The sequence below is a fragment of the Coenobita brevimanus genome, chromosome 44, assembly GCF_032717465.1.
Source record: "Coenobita brevimanus isolate Jiangsu-jjx chromosome 44, ASM3271746v2, whole genome shotgun sequence".
NCBI lineage: Eukaryota > Metazoa > Arthropoda > Malacostraca > Decapoda > Coenobitidae > Coenobita > Coenobita brevimanus.
In genome coordinates this window covers 42648805-42667916 of record NC_136997.1, presented here as the reverse complement: position 1 = coordinate 42667916, position 19112 = coordinate 42648805, and the positions used below count along the sequence as shown (strand labels likewise).

General features: G+C 42.5%; 1 protein-coding gene and 1 pseudogene across 1 annotated transcript in view; one reads left to right on the top strand and one right to left on the bottom strand.

The window, feature by feature from the left end:
* The first annotated feature begins 6153 nt into the window (after window positions 1–6153).
* Window positions 6154–6272, top strand: LOC145398261 (5S ribosomal RNA; annotated as a pseudogene).
* A 1162-nt stretch (window positions 6273–7434) lies between these two features.
* LOC145398068 (glutamate receptor ionotropic, delta-2-like) overlaps window positions 7435–19112 on the bottom strand; it is a 145239-nt gene continuing 133561 nt past the window's right edge. The window contains exon 6 of the mRNA XM_080271025.1: window positions 7435–7566. Within this exon, the coding sequence (XP_080127151.1) occupies window positions 7435–7566 (132 nt within the window). The remainder of the gene's footprint in view (window positions 7567–19112) is intronic.

The window sequence follows — 19112 nt, the reverse complement described above, 5'->3', positions numbered from 1 at the left end:
CAAAAACCTTACCAAGAGAAGATGTGACAGCTATTGGTCTGTAATCAGAGGGGTCAGTGGAACTTCCTTTCTTTGGAACTGGGTGGATATTGGCTTCTTTCCACGAATTAGGGAATGAAGAAGTACGTATGCATAGTCTGAATAATTTTGCAAGAACAGAGGGAAGCTCTGGGGAACACTTTTTCAAAACAACTGGCGGGATTCCATCTGGGCCCGGAGCTTTGTTGGTAGGTAAATTTATTGTCTAGGATGGATTTCACGTACCTTGTCTGTATCTTAAGTGGAACAATGTCGGGAGAGACAAGTTCTAGTGCTGGAACATTCTGGATGGCTTGCTCTAAGGTAGAATTTCTGGCAAATGTACTGACAAAGATATCTGCTTTCCCACGCGGGTCATTTGTAATGTTGCTATCTGGAGATTTTAGTGGGGGAATGGATGATGGCTTGTTAAAGTTATTATTGAAAGAATTGAGAGTTGACCAGAATATTCTATTGTCATTAGGGTTGTTAAGTAGTTTTGATGCTTGGTTTTGAAGAAAGTTTGATTTAGCAAGATTTATTACAGCTTTTGCATGGTTTCCAGCAATTATAAATTGAGAGAGTGATTCAGATGTTTTTTATTTCAAGTAATAGTTATATGCCGAAGACTTTTGGGCTGTTGCTCTGGTACAGTTCCTATCAAACCATTTAATTACAGGACGACAATTTCTAAACGTGGGACGGGATTCTCAAAGGTACTTACTACGAGTTGTTGTCGTATCTCAGGTTGGTTCTGGGGGGATGGTCAAGGACATAAATTTTCCCTGTCTTGTATTGTTTTCATGCCTCCAGTTCTCCCCACAAAGACAGATTACAACTATGATAGTGACTCGATCGTAGTATTCCAGTATCCCTCCCCCCCTCCCCCCGCCTCATATCCCTGCACATTATAGAGACAGAATAAAAGAGTGGAAGAAAAAAAAAGCCTTACAAACACTGTCCTAACGATTAAATGAATGTGTATGATCACATCGTTCAGCGGCAATAACTAACCGGTAATATACGTTAATCCTCTAATAGTGACAACTCTCATGTTCTATTCCAGGTAACGCCAGAGGATTTTATTCAGCTAAGAGTGAGTCACAGGAACCTGAATGTTAATGTTAATTCCAATAGCTCCCTCGTAATCACATCACCACTTGTCCTGAGTATGGGCTATCACCAGAGGATTTTGTTCAGTCAAGTTAAGGGTGGGTCATGGCAGCCTCAGTGCTAATATATTAATGACTGGTTATATGGAAGGCACATCAGACTTCACCCAACCACATTCAGTTTGAGAAATTATCTGTAGAAAATTCTGTTTTAAATGTCAGCTGAATTATTGTTAAAAGCATTGCCTACAACAAACACTGTGACCTTATGGTTCCCTTTGTTATGCATGCATTGTTGTTGTTAATACCTTCAGGCTTATGACTTATTATTTTAATATTCTTGTTACCAGCAGACAATTTATACATCCCTTCAGTTCGATGACTTGTATATTTTTGTTGCCACCAGATGGTTTTACTCCATTTAGGAAAGACCTCTAATAGTGAAGGGAATAATGAGGGCCATGTTTACCCCGCCCCCACTTTGAAAAATCCCTCGAAAACAACATAATATTGTCCCGGAAATGCAATAATAAATTGTAAAATTAGTCATGGAAGCCAGGTATTTGAATCCGTCTGAACTATGCCATCTTTCTTGTTGATTGTTTTGTATTTATGGGAAATGCCTTCGTTTTCTCTTCGTCGTGGCGACTTTAATTTCACTTCTTGATTCTTCCACGGTAAACATTTTTTTTTTTTTATCTTAGCTCCGTTGTAAAGAAGAATCGATGTATAAATTTCTGTGTTTTATGCAGACATCCAAATTTCATCCTATGAATGTTACGTAATACGAGTATCCCACGACCACACTCACAAATGTTCAGTGCTGCAGAATTTATCGATCTTCATTGACGCACCGCCACAAAGGAGGTGAGATATAATGCTTGTCGCAGATTATCACTATCTCACTAACTAGTTTTCTAAACACTCTTGAAGAAAGAGGTCCAGGCCTTAGGGAAGGGGAGCTAGGAGATGAAATTTTGCTCACCAAGATACCTTGCTCCCCTACCACCAGCCAGATTTCAGGTAGGGTAGAATCCCTAAAGGTCGCTCCTCTGGGGGGGGGGGCGGTGACACCCGGGTGTCGCACCTGAAACCATTTGACATGGTCAGTTTTATACCAAGGAAGAGGATTTTAGGCACAGTGGCAGAGTTTTACTTGCGCCAGGGAATGACTATGATGGGGTCCCTGAAACCCTCCCACTAACAGGAGGGGCGGGCATCAGTGGTCTCGGCCAAAGTCGTTATGCATGGCCATGGTTTTTAAGCAAAAAAATATATATATAAATATATAAACATTGCATATTGATAGATGTTTACCCACGCCACGTTTCGGGAATGTGGACCCACCGAGGGTCGTGCCTCATGAGGTAAGGGAAGGTCCAGGGGGTCCTGGTAAAGCCATTAAGCATGGCCATCGTTTGTAACCTAGGAGCATGATTTTTTTTAATTGGTTGACATTCACACCGACCACGTTTTAGGCAATGTGGGACTCCCATTACCACCCCTCATGGGACGGACTACCCCCAGGGGAAACAAAGCCATAGTTTTTACGTAGGCAGTCGAAATTTTGCACAACAGTAGACCTTCAGCCGGATCAAAGTTTATAGAAGGTGAGACCCCCGGGGATTGCCCCTCCGCCCTACCCGCGAAAAAAGGTATTTTTTTCCCCTTACAATGCTGCGGGGGTGGGTGCAGCTAACAAAGCGTCCTTTTTCGTGTTCTGGTCTCTTCCATCTTCCTCCCAATCTTGAAGGTTACGAACAAAGAGAACACCTGACTTGAAAGTCCATATTCGGCAACAACCTTTCTCCCCACGTTACGCCATCCCCTCTAGCATAATCCTGCACCTTATTTCCCCATATTGTTATCGGTCTCCCTCTTATCCTTCCTTTCACATCACTCACACAGTCTCCTATAGTTCGTCCATTGTAACTTCGCATATAGGCCGTAATATGTCATAGTTACAGATATGTAATAGTTATAGGCACTAGTATATATCTCATATCACAACATGCAGTATATAGTGTCTGCTGGAGATATACACAGCTTCTCTCTAGGATGTCAGTCCACATGATTTATATCAACAATCATGTTGTCTCAGACCATCAAGAATGTCATAACACATAATGTATCTCAATCTTTTTTTCTAGTTCAGACGATACAAGAAGTCCATGATACGAGGTTAGCCAGACTGAGCCAACTATATGACGTCATGGAAACTACCCATGGAAATCTACCAGACAGATTTCGGAGGGCATAGAGAGCCCGAGAGAACTATTGAGGGCAGAAATTAGGAGATAGAATAGCTAGGAGGTTTGCCGTAATGCTACGTTACGCTGTCAATCACATATCGATATAACTGTATACAATAAACTCCATAGCCCAAGAGTGCCTATAACTTACCTCATCTAGTTACAAGATAAACAGAGGCCAGTGAGACCAAGTGGCATCTACCCCACGACAAGCTTTCCATTGCCTCACGATTTTATCAATAGCGTCCCATGTTAATCTCCACTTCCTGAGCCACAATTGTTTACAAGGGTAGCACTATCAACACTGGTGGCTGCTGCGATCTTCGATACAGCTACCATACACCTACAATCTCTCTCTCTCTCTCTCTCTCTCTCTCTCTCTCTCTCTCTCCATCTAATTAACACCTCGGCTACGTCTACCAACATAGGTGGCAAGCGTAAACAACAGTGGGAAAAGAAGATTGAAGTGTAGCAGTAACGAAGCGAAATGAAGCGGTGAAAGAAGAAAAAAGAAGCCTACTACAGTTATCTACAAGCAATAGTTCTACGACACAATCAACTACGATCAACGATCTACTATCTACTTAGCTACGACCTACAACAATCATCTAGGTTTTATCACCTCTACAATCAACATAACAAGCAATAGTCTTTACAAGTTACTAAGAAAAAGAGGAGTGAGATAAAGTAAGGAATTTGAGCAAGGAAAGAACAAGGGAGTGTGGAACGAGGAAGCAACTTGCAATGATGGTGTTTTGGACATGAGGAGCTATGTTAAGCGCAACTCATCACCCTCACTACCTCCTCCTCCACCACCTCCTTCACCACCAGCATCTTAACCACCACAAAGGATTGCAGTGTTGGACCCTTCATTAATGACAAGAGGAAGCTGACGACACCATAAAAAGCTCTTTACTTACCTACCTACTGTACATACCTAGCTACCGACGACCCAGTGGGTAGACGTGGTGCTGACGAGAGCAAACAAAACCCTGAGCTGACCATCACCACCTATCTATCTATTTATCTATAGCCCGACGACCTAATCCCGCAAAGGGTGGCCGCAGACAAAACGCTTCCAAGTCGCTCTGTCACCCACCATTTGACTACCCTCCCCTCAACTCACTCCCCCGTCCCTCATATACCTCTCAACTCCATCCCTCCACCTCATCCTCGATCTTCCCCTCCCTCTCCCTCCCTCCATCTCTTCTACATACACTCTTTTAGTCAGTCTTTCATTCTCCATTCTCTCCACATGTCCAGACCACCTCAGTTTATTTCCCCTAATCTTCTCAACCACATCCACCCCACAATATATAATGAGAGAGATCGTTTTTGAGGGCTTCAACATGCTTGCATGCATTGGCTTTGGTCACCTAATAGCAGCTCTCCGTGCTGCTCGATCTCTGGTGGCTTCCTAATTCAGTTCCTTATCCCTGAGGGCACACTCAGTGATCTCATCCTAGGTTTTTTTCTGTCTGTCTCTCACAACCCTACCATAACATTAACACTTCTCACTTTCTCACCCAGTTATCATCCCTCATCCTCTCCACATGCCCAAACCATCTCAATCTACTTTTCCTCATCGCAACATCAATACACTCCAGTCCTATCCTATCCCCAACTCTTCCATTGTAAACCTAGCCCCCCCAGGCCTCACACTCGGGGACACACTGCACACTTTCCTAATCATTATCATTTCTGTGCGGTTGAGCCTGTGAATATACTCTTCCTTTACTGCCCAAGTCTCACTACCTTACAGCATTACACTCCTAACACATGCTGCATACAAAGATCCCTTAACATGGAGGGAGACCCCTATCAGTGTCAGGAGAGGCAACACAGCTCCCTGAACTTCTTCCAATCACTCCTCACTGTAGTCACAGAGCAAGCTCCAGCCCCACCTCCAGCACATAACTGTTCCACACACTGAAGAGACTCAGCAGCAAGTTCAATTCTTTCATGCCTGACAATCTCCACCTGCTCTCCCCAACACACCGCACACATGAAATCAACAATACCTCGCAGTCTACTTCTAATACCACCATATCTCTTATACACTTGTTCAATACAGACACTGCACAATATTGATATTACTTCCCATGCCCTTGCGACAAATCGCACGTGGCCACTCTCCCTCTTTCTTGATAGTACTGCCACCAGCTCTAGATACCATCACTTTTGTGTTATCAGCATTTACTCTTAAGCTCTTGTGCCCCATACCTTCTCTCCACTTCCTAAATCTTTCATTACTTTCATTCGCTGCAATCAGCACCAAATCATCATCATACAACATCTCCCAAGGGTGTCCATTTCTGATGTCACGTGAGAGGGTTTCAAGTACCATGATAAACAACAAGGGGTTGAAAAATGACCCCTAGTGCACACCAACATTCACGGAAAACTCATCACTTAAATCTCCATTCACCCTTACCTGGGTGCGAACACCAACATACAAGGCCATAACCACCCTAACCAGCCACTCCTCGATCCCGAGCATTCTCTTTGCTGACTTCACCACCTCTCTAGGGACTCGGTCAAAGGTCTTCTCCAAATCAACAAAAAACAAAAAACAGTTCCTTTTTTTTAATCCAATATATTTTTTTTTTTTAAGTTGTCGAACAATGAAAATGACATCAGTTGTCGCTTTGCCTGGCATAAACCCAAATTGCATCTCGTCAATATATACTTTTTCTCTTGCTGTACCTTCTAGAACGCTCACCATTACCTTCATTGTATATATACATATGTATATATATATATATATATATATATATGGGCATACCACGTTGAGTACACCGCTTCCCGTCGGATCAGCGAAGTTAAGCAACGTTGGGTCTGGTTAGTACTTGGATGGGTGACCGCCTAGGAACACCAGATGCTGTTGGCATCCCTACGTGTCAAGTGGGGTTGGTGGAGGATAAGTGCCCCTAGCTGTAAAACAGTTAACTCTAAGCCCTTGGCCACCCCGTTTGGGATACATGGCGTCTGACAATGAATGAAAATGAAAAAAAATATATATATATATATCAGCCGTTAATATTATGGGGCTTGTCTTCTGCTATCCCTCATGAAACTTCCAAAATGGTTTAGACAACATGAATTGCTATTTTTATCATGCAGTGACAGCCATTACTTTCTCACTGACCATCATCGCTGTCATTATTTCTCAAATAAGACGAGCAACACTGCAACCAAGAAATGCATGTTGCTTGTCCTTCCGGCCATGGTTTCCAAAGCAGGCAAGATGGGAAGACAGTCATCACCATCATTATTACCATTACCACAAGTACTATCTAAAGGAAAATATTATAACGTATCACTGGATCAGGTGCAGTTCATTTCTGAAGGAATGACACACACACACACACACACACACACACACACACACACACACACACACACACACACACACACACACACTCGCGCGTGTGCGCGTATTTAGAGAAAAGGTCAAAGGAAGGTCGTACGCAGTTTATCAAGTATTTATTAAAGGACAAAAACAAATGACGTGGATACCTCGGGTAAGGCCACGTCCACACCAAACTTGCATGCGTGGCCGGTTGTGAGCAGGACGTGAGAGTCACTGTAGCCCACAGAAGTACTAGCTTGCATCCACCCTCCTTCAGTTAGGCCATTTGAATGGACTATTGTCATACAAATTCACAGCCGCATCTGCCCCTGCTAGAAAGTTTTTGGTGTGGAGTGGGAGGAAAGGTGGACTTAAGGGATGGAATGAGGCAGGGTGGAGGGAGTGCTGGACTGAGGCACAGATGAGGAAAGGTTGGGGAGTGACATGGTGGTGGGTGGGACAATGAGAGGCAAGGTGGAGAAAGTACTTGGGAGAGGGAGAGTGGAGGAAGTGCTGGAATGAGCCAGGTGGTGGGAGGCTGAGGTGAGGCAAGATGAAGGGAGGGATGAGGAGAGTCAGGGTGGAGTGAGGGCTAGGGTGAGTCAGGGTAAAGGGAGGGCTGGGACGAGGGAGGGTGGAGGTAGGGCTAATGTGAGGCAGGATGGACGAAAGATTGAGGTGATGCAGGATGAAGGAAGGTTTAGGGCCAGGCTACACCTGGCCAGACGAGGTGTTCCAGCATCAAGGCGAAAGAGGAAGCAACCAGGCCCAGCGCCAGCAAGAAGAAGGCGCCCTGTAGTTGCCCCAGGTTCAGCACCCCGTCGCCACGGACCTGAGAAACAGTTACATGCCAAGACTCACTTGCTTAACACACACATAAGCTGTGTCGTGCTTGAAATTACCGTTTATCTTTGGAGAAAATATATCTAGTACACTGGTAGACAGAAAGTAAAGAAATACGTTCATGGCATGATAATATTAAAAAGGAAATGTTTGTTGTTCATTGCAACTGCTCAACACGTGTACTTTTATAAGTTTAGACGAGCAACATGGAAAAGTAAGCAAACCCTTATTTCTTTTAGACAGGGATATCATTCTTCGAAAAAAAAAAAAAATTATGCCAATGTTTAGTCGAGTAGATGTGAGGGGGAGAAATAGACCTGTTGGCTTCATGACAACTTCCTATCCAACAGCACAAGCTCCAGACAGACCAGTAGGCTACCAGCCTTGCGCGGTGCTCCAGCTGTCACCGCCACTGCACAATGCAGCTTCCATACACAGCTACACCTCATCTGCCATAGCAGTGAATGTGCTGTGCCGCTTCCCACCCGAAGACAACAGACAGGCCTAAGCTCTACAACACTTTTCTCTTTCGTGGACACCCCATTCCCTTCTGTGCCTCGTTTTGCAGATCTCTCTCTCTCTCTCTCTCCCTCTCTCTCTCTCTCTCTCTCTCTCTCTCTCTCACACACACACACACACACACACACACACACACACACACACACACACATACACACAAATATTGTTGCTTCCTTCCTTGTTAAATATGGTATAGTTGCCGGTGCTGTGCCTTGGCCACAAACTCCCAGACGTTGCCAATGTTCACCTGGTAAGTCAATTGATGTCGGTCACCTCTTCCTGAGTCACACAGTTGCATGCCTTCTAAAATCACTTCCATGATAATTGTTAGTGAATAATACATAAATTCTGCAATAATGTAATCATTAATTATTATACCAGTTTGCTTGACATGATTTACTCAAAAATATTGCAGAACGTTTGCTAAAATACATAAAATAGCAAGGGGTGTAATAGCGTTCATATCATAATACTACAGGTCTCGCTGCATGATCATTTTGAAACTCCTACCACGTAAGGACTTTGTTGCATGGTCGCGGGGAGCTCAGACGTGTCTTACTCTGCTCTCTCCTCTAGCTTTCAGGGCTGCCGCACCGGTAAATATATATATATATATATATATATATATATATATATATATATATATATATATATATATATATATATATATATATATATATATATATATATATATATATATATATTTCATCATTCTGGTGAAGTTTCACACTTTCCTCCCCTCCCTGATAGCTAGGAATAGTAGGTGTCTGTTCCTATATACTAAGATTGTCTTTGCCTTCTGCATACGGAGGGTGCCCCCCTCCCACCCACTGATCACTCTGGTGCATGAATTAACACGGTCAGGCATCCTCGGAGAGGTTTGAGAGGGCAGCCTCAGCCTTAGCTGCTTGGTCTCGGGTTGTTCGTCCCTTGCTCGTCTTTCCTCTTCCATCCCACTACCCCCGCTGGGGGAGGGGGTTAAAATACCGGACGCCCCTGCCGCCACCCCCCGCTTTCACGGGGGAAGGTGGTCCTGACGACACCCTGACAGATAGACGGCCTGACCACCTCCAGCCTGAACGGCCCAGACACGAACCACGCTGGACATCTCTGTAAATAATGTGTCATTTATAATCCTTCATGCTCTTGGTTCTACTCCCTTGAGCAGTCTCAATCCCTTTGTTATAAAGGTCATTGATGGCTGGGGCAATGGAAGTGGAACACGTAAAAAAAAAAAAAATTGCAGATGGAGACTTCCTTATAAAGACTTTCAATTCCTCTCAGGTACAGGATTTGTTAAATCTGTGCAAGTTTCATTGTTATGACGTCAAGTCAAAGATCCCGGTTTCCATGAATTCCTGCAAGGGAATTATCACTTGCAGGGATCTCGTGGTCATGGAAGAGGACGATATTAGTCGTGAACTTGCTATGCAAGATGTCACTGATGCATACTTATCACCAGGTTCATGGAAAGCGTAAGGAAGAAAATTGCAATAATTGTACTGACTTTTGGCAAGGTTGCACTTCCTTCGTGGGTCACAGTTGGTTAAGAAATTATTAACGTAAGACCGTATATCCCTAACCCACTTAACTGTTTGAAATGTCAGCTCTATGGACATGCAGATAAGATTTGTCGGGCTTCACAACCAGTGTGTGGGAAATGTGCAGCACAGGTTCACGATGCTAAATACTTCACATCGAAGACAGTTTGTTGCAATTATTGCAAGGGTGCTCACTCCATTTCCCCTAGGGACTGTCCCAAGTGGAAGGAGGAGAAAGAAGTCTGCGCGGTGAAAGCGACCGAGTGCATCTCCTACTACGAAGTTAGGAAAAAGGTGAAGGAGTTGCATGCATCTCCCACCCTGAATAGGTCCTATGCTTTGGCGCTGATGTTCCGTCCCGTGATGTGCTCTGTTGAAACACAGACTGACCCAGAACCAGTTCCTCCTGCCACGCTCTCTGCCTCTCCAACAAGAAGAATCAAACAAGCTTCATAAATGAAACAATAGATGGCAAATGGAAGTCAGTGTGGACAAATACCATGTAATTAAGTTTGGTAAAAGTGGAAAAGGATCAGATCGGGATTATAAGATAGGAAGTTCAACCCTACACATATCAGAAAAGAAGAAGGAGCTAGGAGTGATTGTCAATAGTAGACTTTTTCTCCGGAAGACCACATAAATGAGAAGGTACGAAACACGCACTCTCTGCCTGCTAATATGAGAATAGCATTCACATATATAAATGAAGGCATGCCGAGAAAGCTAATTACCTCATTCATCAGACCAACCCTAGCATTTGCAACAGTGGTCTGGAATCCTCATTTCAAAAAACACATAGATAAGATTTAAAAAGTACCATGGGCTGCTACAAAATGGGTACCAAGCCTAAAGGATCTAAGCTATGACGAAAGACTAGAAAAACTGAACCTACCAATACTACAAGAGAGAAGGAAAAGGAAACACGATGACGCTATATAAATACATCTCAGGGACAGAAAGAATAGACATCAATGAGTATATAACCTATGGGGAAGCATGAGCAAGAGGACACTGGAAAAAAAAATGTATAAAAAGGGAGGTGAGAAAGACGTAAGGAAATTCAGTTTCCCAAATAGGGCAATTGATCAGTGGACTGCGCTACCGAATGAAATAATGCGTGCCAAAACTATTCGTAGATTTAAGGCTATGTATGATAAAATGGTTTAATGCACGGGTCAGTACGAGCTTGACTAATTCCTGTAAAGATACAATTAGGTAAGAACAATTAGATAATAGATATATGCACACACACACACACACACACACACACACACACACACACACACACACACACACACACACACACACACACACACACACACACACACACACACACACACAGATGCGGAAGGGTGGGAAATGAGGGGTGGAGGATTTGGGGACGGTGAAGAGGATGGATGAGATGTGGAAGTGTCTAGTATAGTTCTAGTAGCAGCTTGCACAGTACTCTGACTCCTTTCTCCGACATATACCCTTATGGTTCCATGATAGTTGCATTTACGAAATAACGGCATAGCCAGAGTATATACACATATCTATATACAGATATAGATATATAGTTATAGTTAGATATCTGTCTCTGTCTATCTATATAGATAGATATGGATATATAGTTATAATTAGACAGATAGGTATGTATATATTTATATTTATTTTTTTTATTTATAGTCTGTGCCTATACCATAACAATAAGCATAATTAATATTTACCTCTAATAATCAGTCATGACACTCTGATTTCCCGCAGTCTCTTTAATTATGACGTAGAACTTTTATGTGTCAAGTCATGGACCAGCTTTATAGCTCAGCAGATATGCAGGTCCCGAGGGAAATGGAAGAAATCTTTCTAGTTTGGATACAAATGTAACGTTTGGATACTTTTTGGTATTACTGGAACAGTCTGAGACTTAAGTTCTCAGGCTCAATTTGGTACAGTCAGGGAAAGTTCCGCATTACCCACTGTTCGGAGCACCGGTGGTCAACGAATAGTCACGAAGCAACAGCAAGACCCCACTTGTCTGGTAACTGTAAGTGGGAGGGAGGGTGGCCGGGGGTAGGAGGGTTTGGAGAGTTGCTCATGTCACAGTATCAATACATGTTTACTGTCAAAAGCATGCTTCTTTGGCTTCGTTTTGTAATGTTCGACAGGAATGATAGTTACAGCAACTGATTTTATAAGAAAGACTTCCCATGCCATTCTGTCTGTAGGAAAACGAAAAAACTGTTAATAGCTCATATACATATTTTAATATTACACACTACCCTTGACTCTAAGTTTGAGATGAATAATTACCAGAATAACACTGGAAATGTTTGAAGGCGGATGTTTACAGTGGGATGACAAAGGATAAATAAATGTATTCGAATTTACATATATACATAAATACATATACAAGAGAGAGAGAGAGAGAGAGAGAGAGAGAGAGAGAGAGACCGTAGATAATATAGTGGTTTTGTTTTCAACACAAAATATACATATACGTTATACCGTTACGAATATCTCCTGGGGAATCGTCTCATGTTAAATACGAGAAGGAAGTTAAGCATTCAAACCTATATCCGAACCCTGCAAGCTTCCATAATTTTCCTGACAACACTACAGACATTTACCTTTTTTTTTTTTTTTTTTTTCATAAAATGCTAGCATCATATTATCATCTATCCTTACGAAATTAACTCCAACACACCTTCTAAGTCATATGCTACATTGCACACCTACACGTGATTCCCAGTCTATCACTAAACCTTCCTCTGCCCCCAATCCCCCGCCTCCCCATCCACACTCACAGTGACCAGACATATGGGGTCTGGCTGCTGCTTCACATTCACCTGTCTCACATCAGTGCTTCGGGAGGTGGGTAATGCGGAACTTTCCCTGACTGTACAACTTCAGCCAACGATGACTAATTATTTCTTGGGAAGGAGGGCGGTGTCAATAAGTTGCAGTCGTGTGAATGAGGGGGTGAGGAAAGCTAGTGGGTGGAGACTGGAGTGCTGGTGCTCAGGTTCACTCCTTCGGGAATATGTGTGTGTAATTCACCGGGTAATTCACCGGGTCGGTCAGGATCACTTGATGGTCGTGATCATCAGCTTTTTACCCTCCCGGAAGGGAGCTGAGAGCTCATATAGTCCGATCTAAGGGCAAGGCTGTGACCTTCACACACGCACACACCCGTCCCCTTGCTCAAGGGGGACAGTAACCACCCACTTCGTCAGTGAAACTTTTTTCAGTTGGCAAGCGAGAACGTTACCACTGCACCAGCGAGCGGTGTGTGTGTGTGTGTGTGTGTGTGTGTGTGTGTGTGTGTGTGTGTGTGTGTGTGAACAGCAACGCAACGAACGATGCGAAAAAATGTCTAAAAGAAATAACAAACGGAAGTAGTGTCACATAATAATGAATAATTATTTATATTCATGTTTTATGTTACGATATATATATATATATATATATATATATATATATATATATATATATATATATATATATATATATATATATATCCATCCATCCATTATCCAATCCTACATTACCCCATGAGGAGCGTAGGTGTTCGGGGCTAGGCAGTTGGTCCCGACATTTAAGATGAGAGTGACCAGCCTCACTCATCCATAAGTGGTATTACATGAGCAATCAACCCCAATCATCTCTTGAATATAAACCTTCACCGGCTCAATCCGATTGGAGCGCAATAATTACCCACTAAACCACCAGGCGCAAAAATTTGGTTATATAGTTACCACCCAACGTAGAAATGGTTTCCTAGTGTACAGGAAACCATTTGGCTTGTCACTCAGTGTAGAGTCACCCACAGGCTGAAGGAAGAGGAAAGAATGAAGGAAAGAAAGGCAGAAGAGAGAGTGTAAAGTCACCCGTAGGCAGAAGGATATGGAAAGAATGAAGGAACGAAAGACAGAAGAGAATGGGAGGAGAGAAGGATGGAGTGGAAAGGGCAAACACCCGAGAGCAGCACTACATCGAGTGAGTGGATGGTGAGCGCCCCCGGCTACCACTATATATATATATATATATATATATATATATATATATATATATATATATATATATATATATATATATATATATTTTTACATAGCCTATGATTTCATCATCCTTTGTATAATTCTAACGTACAGTATGCTGCATGTTTGATCACGATTCGCCTCGTGGCTTCCATAGTGACCAAGCTTCCGTGTTCTACCTCACTCACCCCTTCTCCTCCCTTATAGTAGATTAAGTCGTTCTTTCTGTTGTTCAGAGCAGGAGTGTCAACTCTGTCCCCTATGGCTTCATTTGCGCATCCTTCTTACAAGTTGTATCAAGCTCTGCCGGCCCCTATATAATGAGCTCAGTCTCTGCATTAATTGCCACTTAGATCTACTCCTCATTTTGTTCACATCTCTGTCCTCCCCTGTACAGTTGTTATTATTTTTGTGAGTGCTCAGGAAGTCTCCAATCATGTAGGTGCTGTGTAATTTGAGTATAAGTGTTGTTACCATTTTTCTTGCGCTGTGTAGCATGAGGTGTTAATTCGTAGGCCTGGTGAGGTTTTTGTGATTCATGTGGAGTTTTTGATGTCAGCCATCATTAATAATATTTTGTATCTGTAATAATATATTTTGCATTAACTGAGCATTATCCGGTTTTCTCATTTTATCAGGGCTGACTTAGATAAATTTACTCTTGCTAAATTTGTGTTAATAGAGGCTATTCCAGTTAACCATATATTTAACCTGTTTTTTGCCATTACATTATCCTTATGAGTCCTGAATGTTTAGTTGTTAGTTTGAGCATTAAACTTTAACTTGTAATTTTACCTAACTCTTTTGTTTTGAACCTGGAACTTTGCGGGACAATAGTGATTTTAGTATTCTCACTTGAAGTGTTCATTATCTCTCTCTGTTCCGTAACATAAATTTGGCGACCTCTTATCAGGATATTCAGGATATTATCATAAGGATATTGCTTAATATTTTGTGACTGTGATTTATTCATGATGTCTACTATTACTACTCTTGATGAAGCCAAAGATTTTTTGTCAAATGTGCAAACAGTGTGTGATGTAGAAAACAGAACAAGGAATGAACTTAAGCTTGTTGCTCAACAATTGGGAATTGCTGTTTGCTCTCATCTTTCTAAAGATCAAATTGTTGGCATGATTAATAAAGGTTGTTTAATGTAACTCCTCGAGATGAGCAAACGCAGATTGAAATAGCTAAGTTACAGCTAGCCCCGCAGGAGGCTCGTGCTAAGGATGCTGAGTTTCAGGCTTGTGCTAAGGAGGCTGAGTTTCAGGCACAAGTTGAACTTGCTAGGATTCAGGCAGACCATGAGTATCACATGAAACAAGGTGGAACTGGATCATCTAGCTCTGATGATTTTGATGTGGCTAAAAATGTTATACTTGTCTCTCCTTTTAATGAATCTGATTTAACAAAGTATTTTCAGTTGTTTGAGAGGGTAGCCACAGGTTTTAATTGGCCCAAAAAGTATTGGCCAGTACTCCTTCAAACTGTTCTCACCGCTAAAGCTCAAGTAACTTATGCATCTTTGCCTCAGGATAGCTGATAATTATGATGTAGTTAAGAGCTTGATTCTTAAGGCCTATGAGCTTGTTCCTGAAGCCTATAGAGTAAAATTTAGGACAACTTATAAGCAAGATAAACAATCCCATGTTGAGTATGCAAAAATCAAAGAAGATCTGTTAGAGCAGTGGTTAAACTCTAAGAATGTAAATTTTGATTTTGAAAAATTTAAGTAGATGATTTTGCTGGAGGACTTCAAAAGGTGTATAAATAAAGATGTAAGCCTATATCTTGATGAGAGAAGAATAGATAATTTGTCTGATGCTGCAGTTTTAGCTGATGAATATGTTCTCACTCACAAGAGATATTCTAAAGAAAAAAGAAAAGCTGAGAGTAAGTACGTTGCCCCTACTCAGAGTACAGGTAACAGGAAAGAGAATAAAGGTGATGTTTCTCAGGAAGTAAATACCAGCTTCACCTCTAGATTTCAGGAAAGTAAATGTACTTATTGTAGTAAGCTTGGTCATACTACGGAGAAATGTTTCAGGAGACAGCGTGATGTGAACAAAAAGGAGTCTTTAAATATTCAGTCAATTGGTCTAGTGTCCACCCTTGAGAGTTCCCAGAATTCTTTAACCGAGTTAACTGAACCTGCTTTGAGGGGTAAATTAAATTCTCATGATGAAGCTCCTCTTTTGAGCAGTAACGTGGGTGACACTTTAAGAGTTCATATGCTAATTTCCTGTCTGATGGTTTTGTCAGTCCTCTGGACAGTAATAACAGGAAATCAGTTAAATTATATCGTGATACAGGTGCTTGCCAATCCCTTATGCTGACCAGTGTTCTAGGCTCTAATGTTAATTCCTCTGATGAAACTGTAATCTTACAAGGTGTAGGGAATAATTACTTCTCTGTCCCTCTGTGCAGAGTGAATTTAGAGTCTGGTTTTGTTAATGGTTCCGTTATGGTTGGGTTGGTTGAGACACTACCAATGTCAGGTGTAACTTTCTTACTTGGAAATGATATTGGTGGAAGTCAAGTGTGTCCAGCTCCTCAGTTGTCTAGTGAGCCAGTGACTGCGGCCCAGGATTGTGATATCCCTGACGTGTTTTCTGCATGTGCTGTCACTAGGGCTAAGTCTAAAGTTACTGGTGACTTAGAGGATAATGATGATGATGATGTTATCCTAGCTGACACTTTTCTTGCTAATTTGGACCACTCACCAGATGAGGCAGTACCCCGTAGTGTTGATAATTTGTCTCGTCAAGAGTTGGTTGAGTTGCAGGTTGCTGACCCTGAGTTGAAAGGTCTAGCTAACTCTGCTTGCAGTGAGGAAGGGTCAGTTGGTGCTTCTACTTGTTACTGTGTGGAGTCAGGAGTGCTTGTGAGGAGGTGGAGGCCCCCAATAGCGTCAGCCGACTGTGGGTGGGAGGTTGTGCATCAAGTTGTCATCCCTCGTGTTTGTGGGCAGTATGTCATTGGAGTGGCTCGTGATTCCAGTTTGGCGGGGCACCTTGGAGTGGGGAAGGCTGTGGCACGCATTTTGAAACACTTCTGCTGGCCAGGTGTCTTCGGGGATGTTTCCTGGTATTGTAAGTCTTGTCACACCTGTTAAGTTGTGGGGAAGTGTAATCAGACCGAAAAGGTTGCACCTCTAGTTCCCATTCCTCCTTTTGAGGCGCCATTCATCCGTGTGTTGGTGGATATTGTGGGCCCTCTTCCTAAGACTTCTTCAGGATTTTCTTATGTGTTGACCCTGATTGATATGGCTACTCGTTATCCTGAAGCCATTCCACTTAGAAATATCTCAGCAAAGAACGTGGTTAAGGAAATGCTAGGGTTCTTCACCAAATTTGATCTGCCCAAGGAGGTACAGTCAGACCGGGGAAGTAATTTCATGTCAAATGTTTTCAAGCAGTCTCTGAAAGAGTTGGGCATCACGCAGATCACGTCTTCAGCTCACCATCCCCAGACCCAAGGAGCGTTGGAGAGATATCATCAAACACTCAAATCGATGCTCAGGAAATACTGTTTGGAACATCAAAAAGACTGGGATAAAGGTTTTCCATTCCTTGTATTTGCCGCAAGAGAATCTTCAAATGAATCACTGGGCTTCTCACCTTTTGAACTACTGTTTGGCCATGAAGTAAGAGGACCTCTTAAGCTACTCAAGGAATGCTGGCTGTCGGAGGAAGATGACGTCAACCTGCTGGAGCATGTCATGAAGTTCAAAGAACAGCTGTCCACTGCTTTACAGCTGGCGAGAGAGAATTTAGGAGCTGCTCAGGAGAAGATGAAGGCTTGGTATGATAAGAAGTCCAGGTTACGCCACTTTCAGCCAGGAGATCAGGTTTTGATTCTGCTACCGGTGCATGGGCAACCTCTTCAAGCCAAGTTTAGTGGTCCTTATTTCGTGGAGAAGAAACTCAGCGATGTCAACTATGTCATCGCCACACCAGATTGTAGAAAGAACAAGCAACTTTGTCACATCAACATGCTCAAGTTATATCACAGGTGGGACGAAAATAACCCAGTCTGCACTGTAGCTGTTCCACCCGAGTCTGCAAGTGAATTTCTCCCATGCAGTATGAGCCTGAGTGATAGTTTGGGGAAGAATCCTGATATCATGAATGATCTCCAGACTAAGCTTTCTCATCTAGCTCCCGAAGAAGGACAGGAGTTTTCAGCATTACTGCAGGAGTACGCGCAAGTGTTCCGTGCCACTCCAGGAAGAACCACTGTGTTGATGCATGATGTCGATGTTTGAGACGCAAAGCCAATTAAACTGCCTCCTTACCGTGTGAACCCAGTGAAAGTTCCTCTCATCCAGAAGGAGCTTGGCTACCTGTTGGACCACAAGATGATTGAGCCCTGTCAGAGCGAGTGCAGTTCTCCTGTCACTCTAGTCCCTAAGCCAGGTGGGTCACAGCGGCTTTGCATCGACTACAGACGTGTTAATCAGATAACCAAAACAGACACTTACCCTCTCCCTCGCGTGGAAGATTCCATAGACAAGATCGAAAAGGCTAGGTACATAAGTAAGTTTGATTTGTTAAAGGGATACTGGCAAGTACCTATGACTGAACGTGCTAGGGAGATCTCATGTTTTGTAACACTAGGAAAGACTTTTGCATGTTCTGTAATGCCATATGGTATGAAGAATGCAACAGCCACATTTCAGAAGCTCAAGAATGTTGTAACAGAGGGTTTGGCAGGGTGTGTTGTTTATATTGATGATGTATTAATCTTCAGTGACAACTGGAAAGATCACCTATGCCATGTCAGTAAATTTCTTGAGCGTTTGGTTCAGGCTAATCTTGTAGCTAATTTATCAAAGTGTGAGTTTGGTCAAGCTAAAGTTCAGTACCTTGGGTACGTAATTGGTTATGGACACGTGGCACCACGAGGAGCTAAGGTTCAGGTTATAAGTGATCTTCCCAGACCTAAAAGTAGGAAAGAGCTACAGAGATTTTTGGGAATGGTAGGTTATTACAGGAGATTTCTTCTTAACTTTTCAATTCTTGTATCACCACTTACAGACCTACTGAAAATGGGAGTTAAATTTGTCTGGACCGACAACTGTGAATCCTCTTTCAGTAAACTTAAAGCTATCCTATTAAGTCACCCAGTGGTCGCTACTCCAAATTTTGCTAAGCCTTTTAAGATGGCTGTTGACGCAAGTGATACAGGAGCTGGGGCTGTTTTGCTGCAAGAGGATGATCAGGGTACTGAACACCCTGTATCTTATTGCAGTAAGAAGTTCACTCCACCTCAAAAGAACTATTCAACTATTGAGAAAGAGCTTTTGGCCTTGATTTTGGGTTTACAGCATTTTTCATTTTATTTGTGTTCTGGTTTTGACCCCATAGTCATTTATACCGATCATGACCCACTGAAATTCCTTAGTAAGTTTAAAGATAAAAGTCAGAGATTGACAAGATGGAGTCTACTTC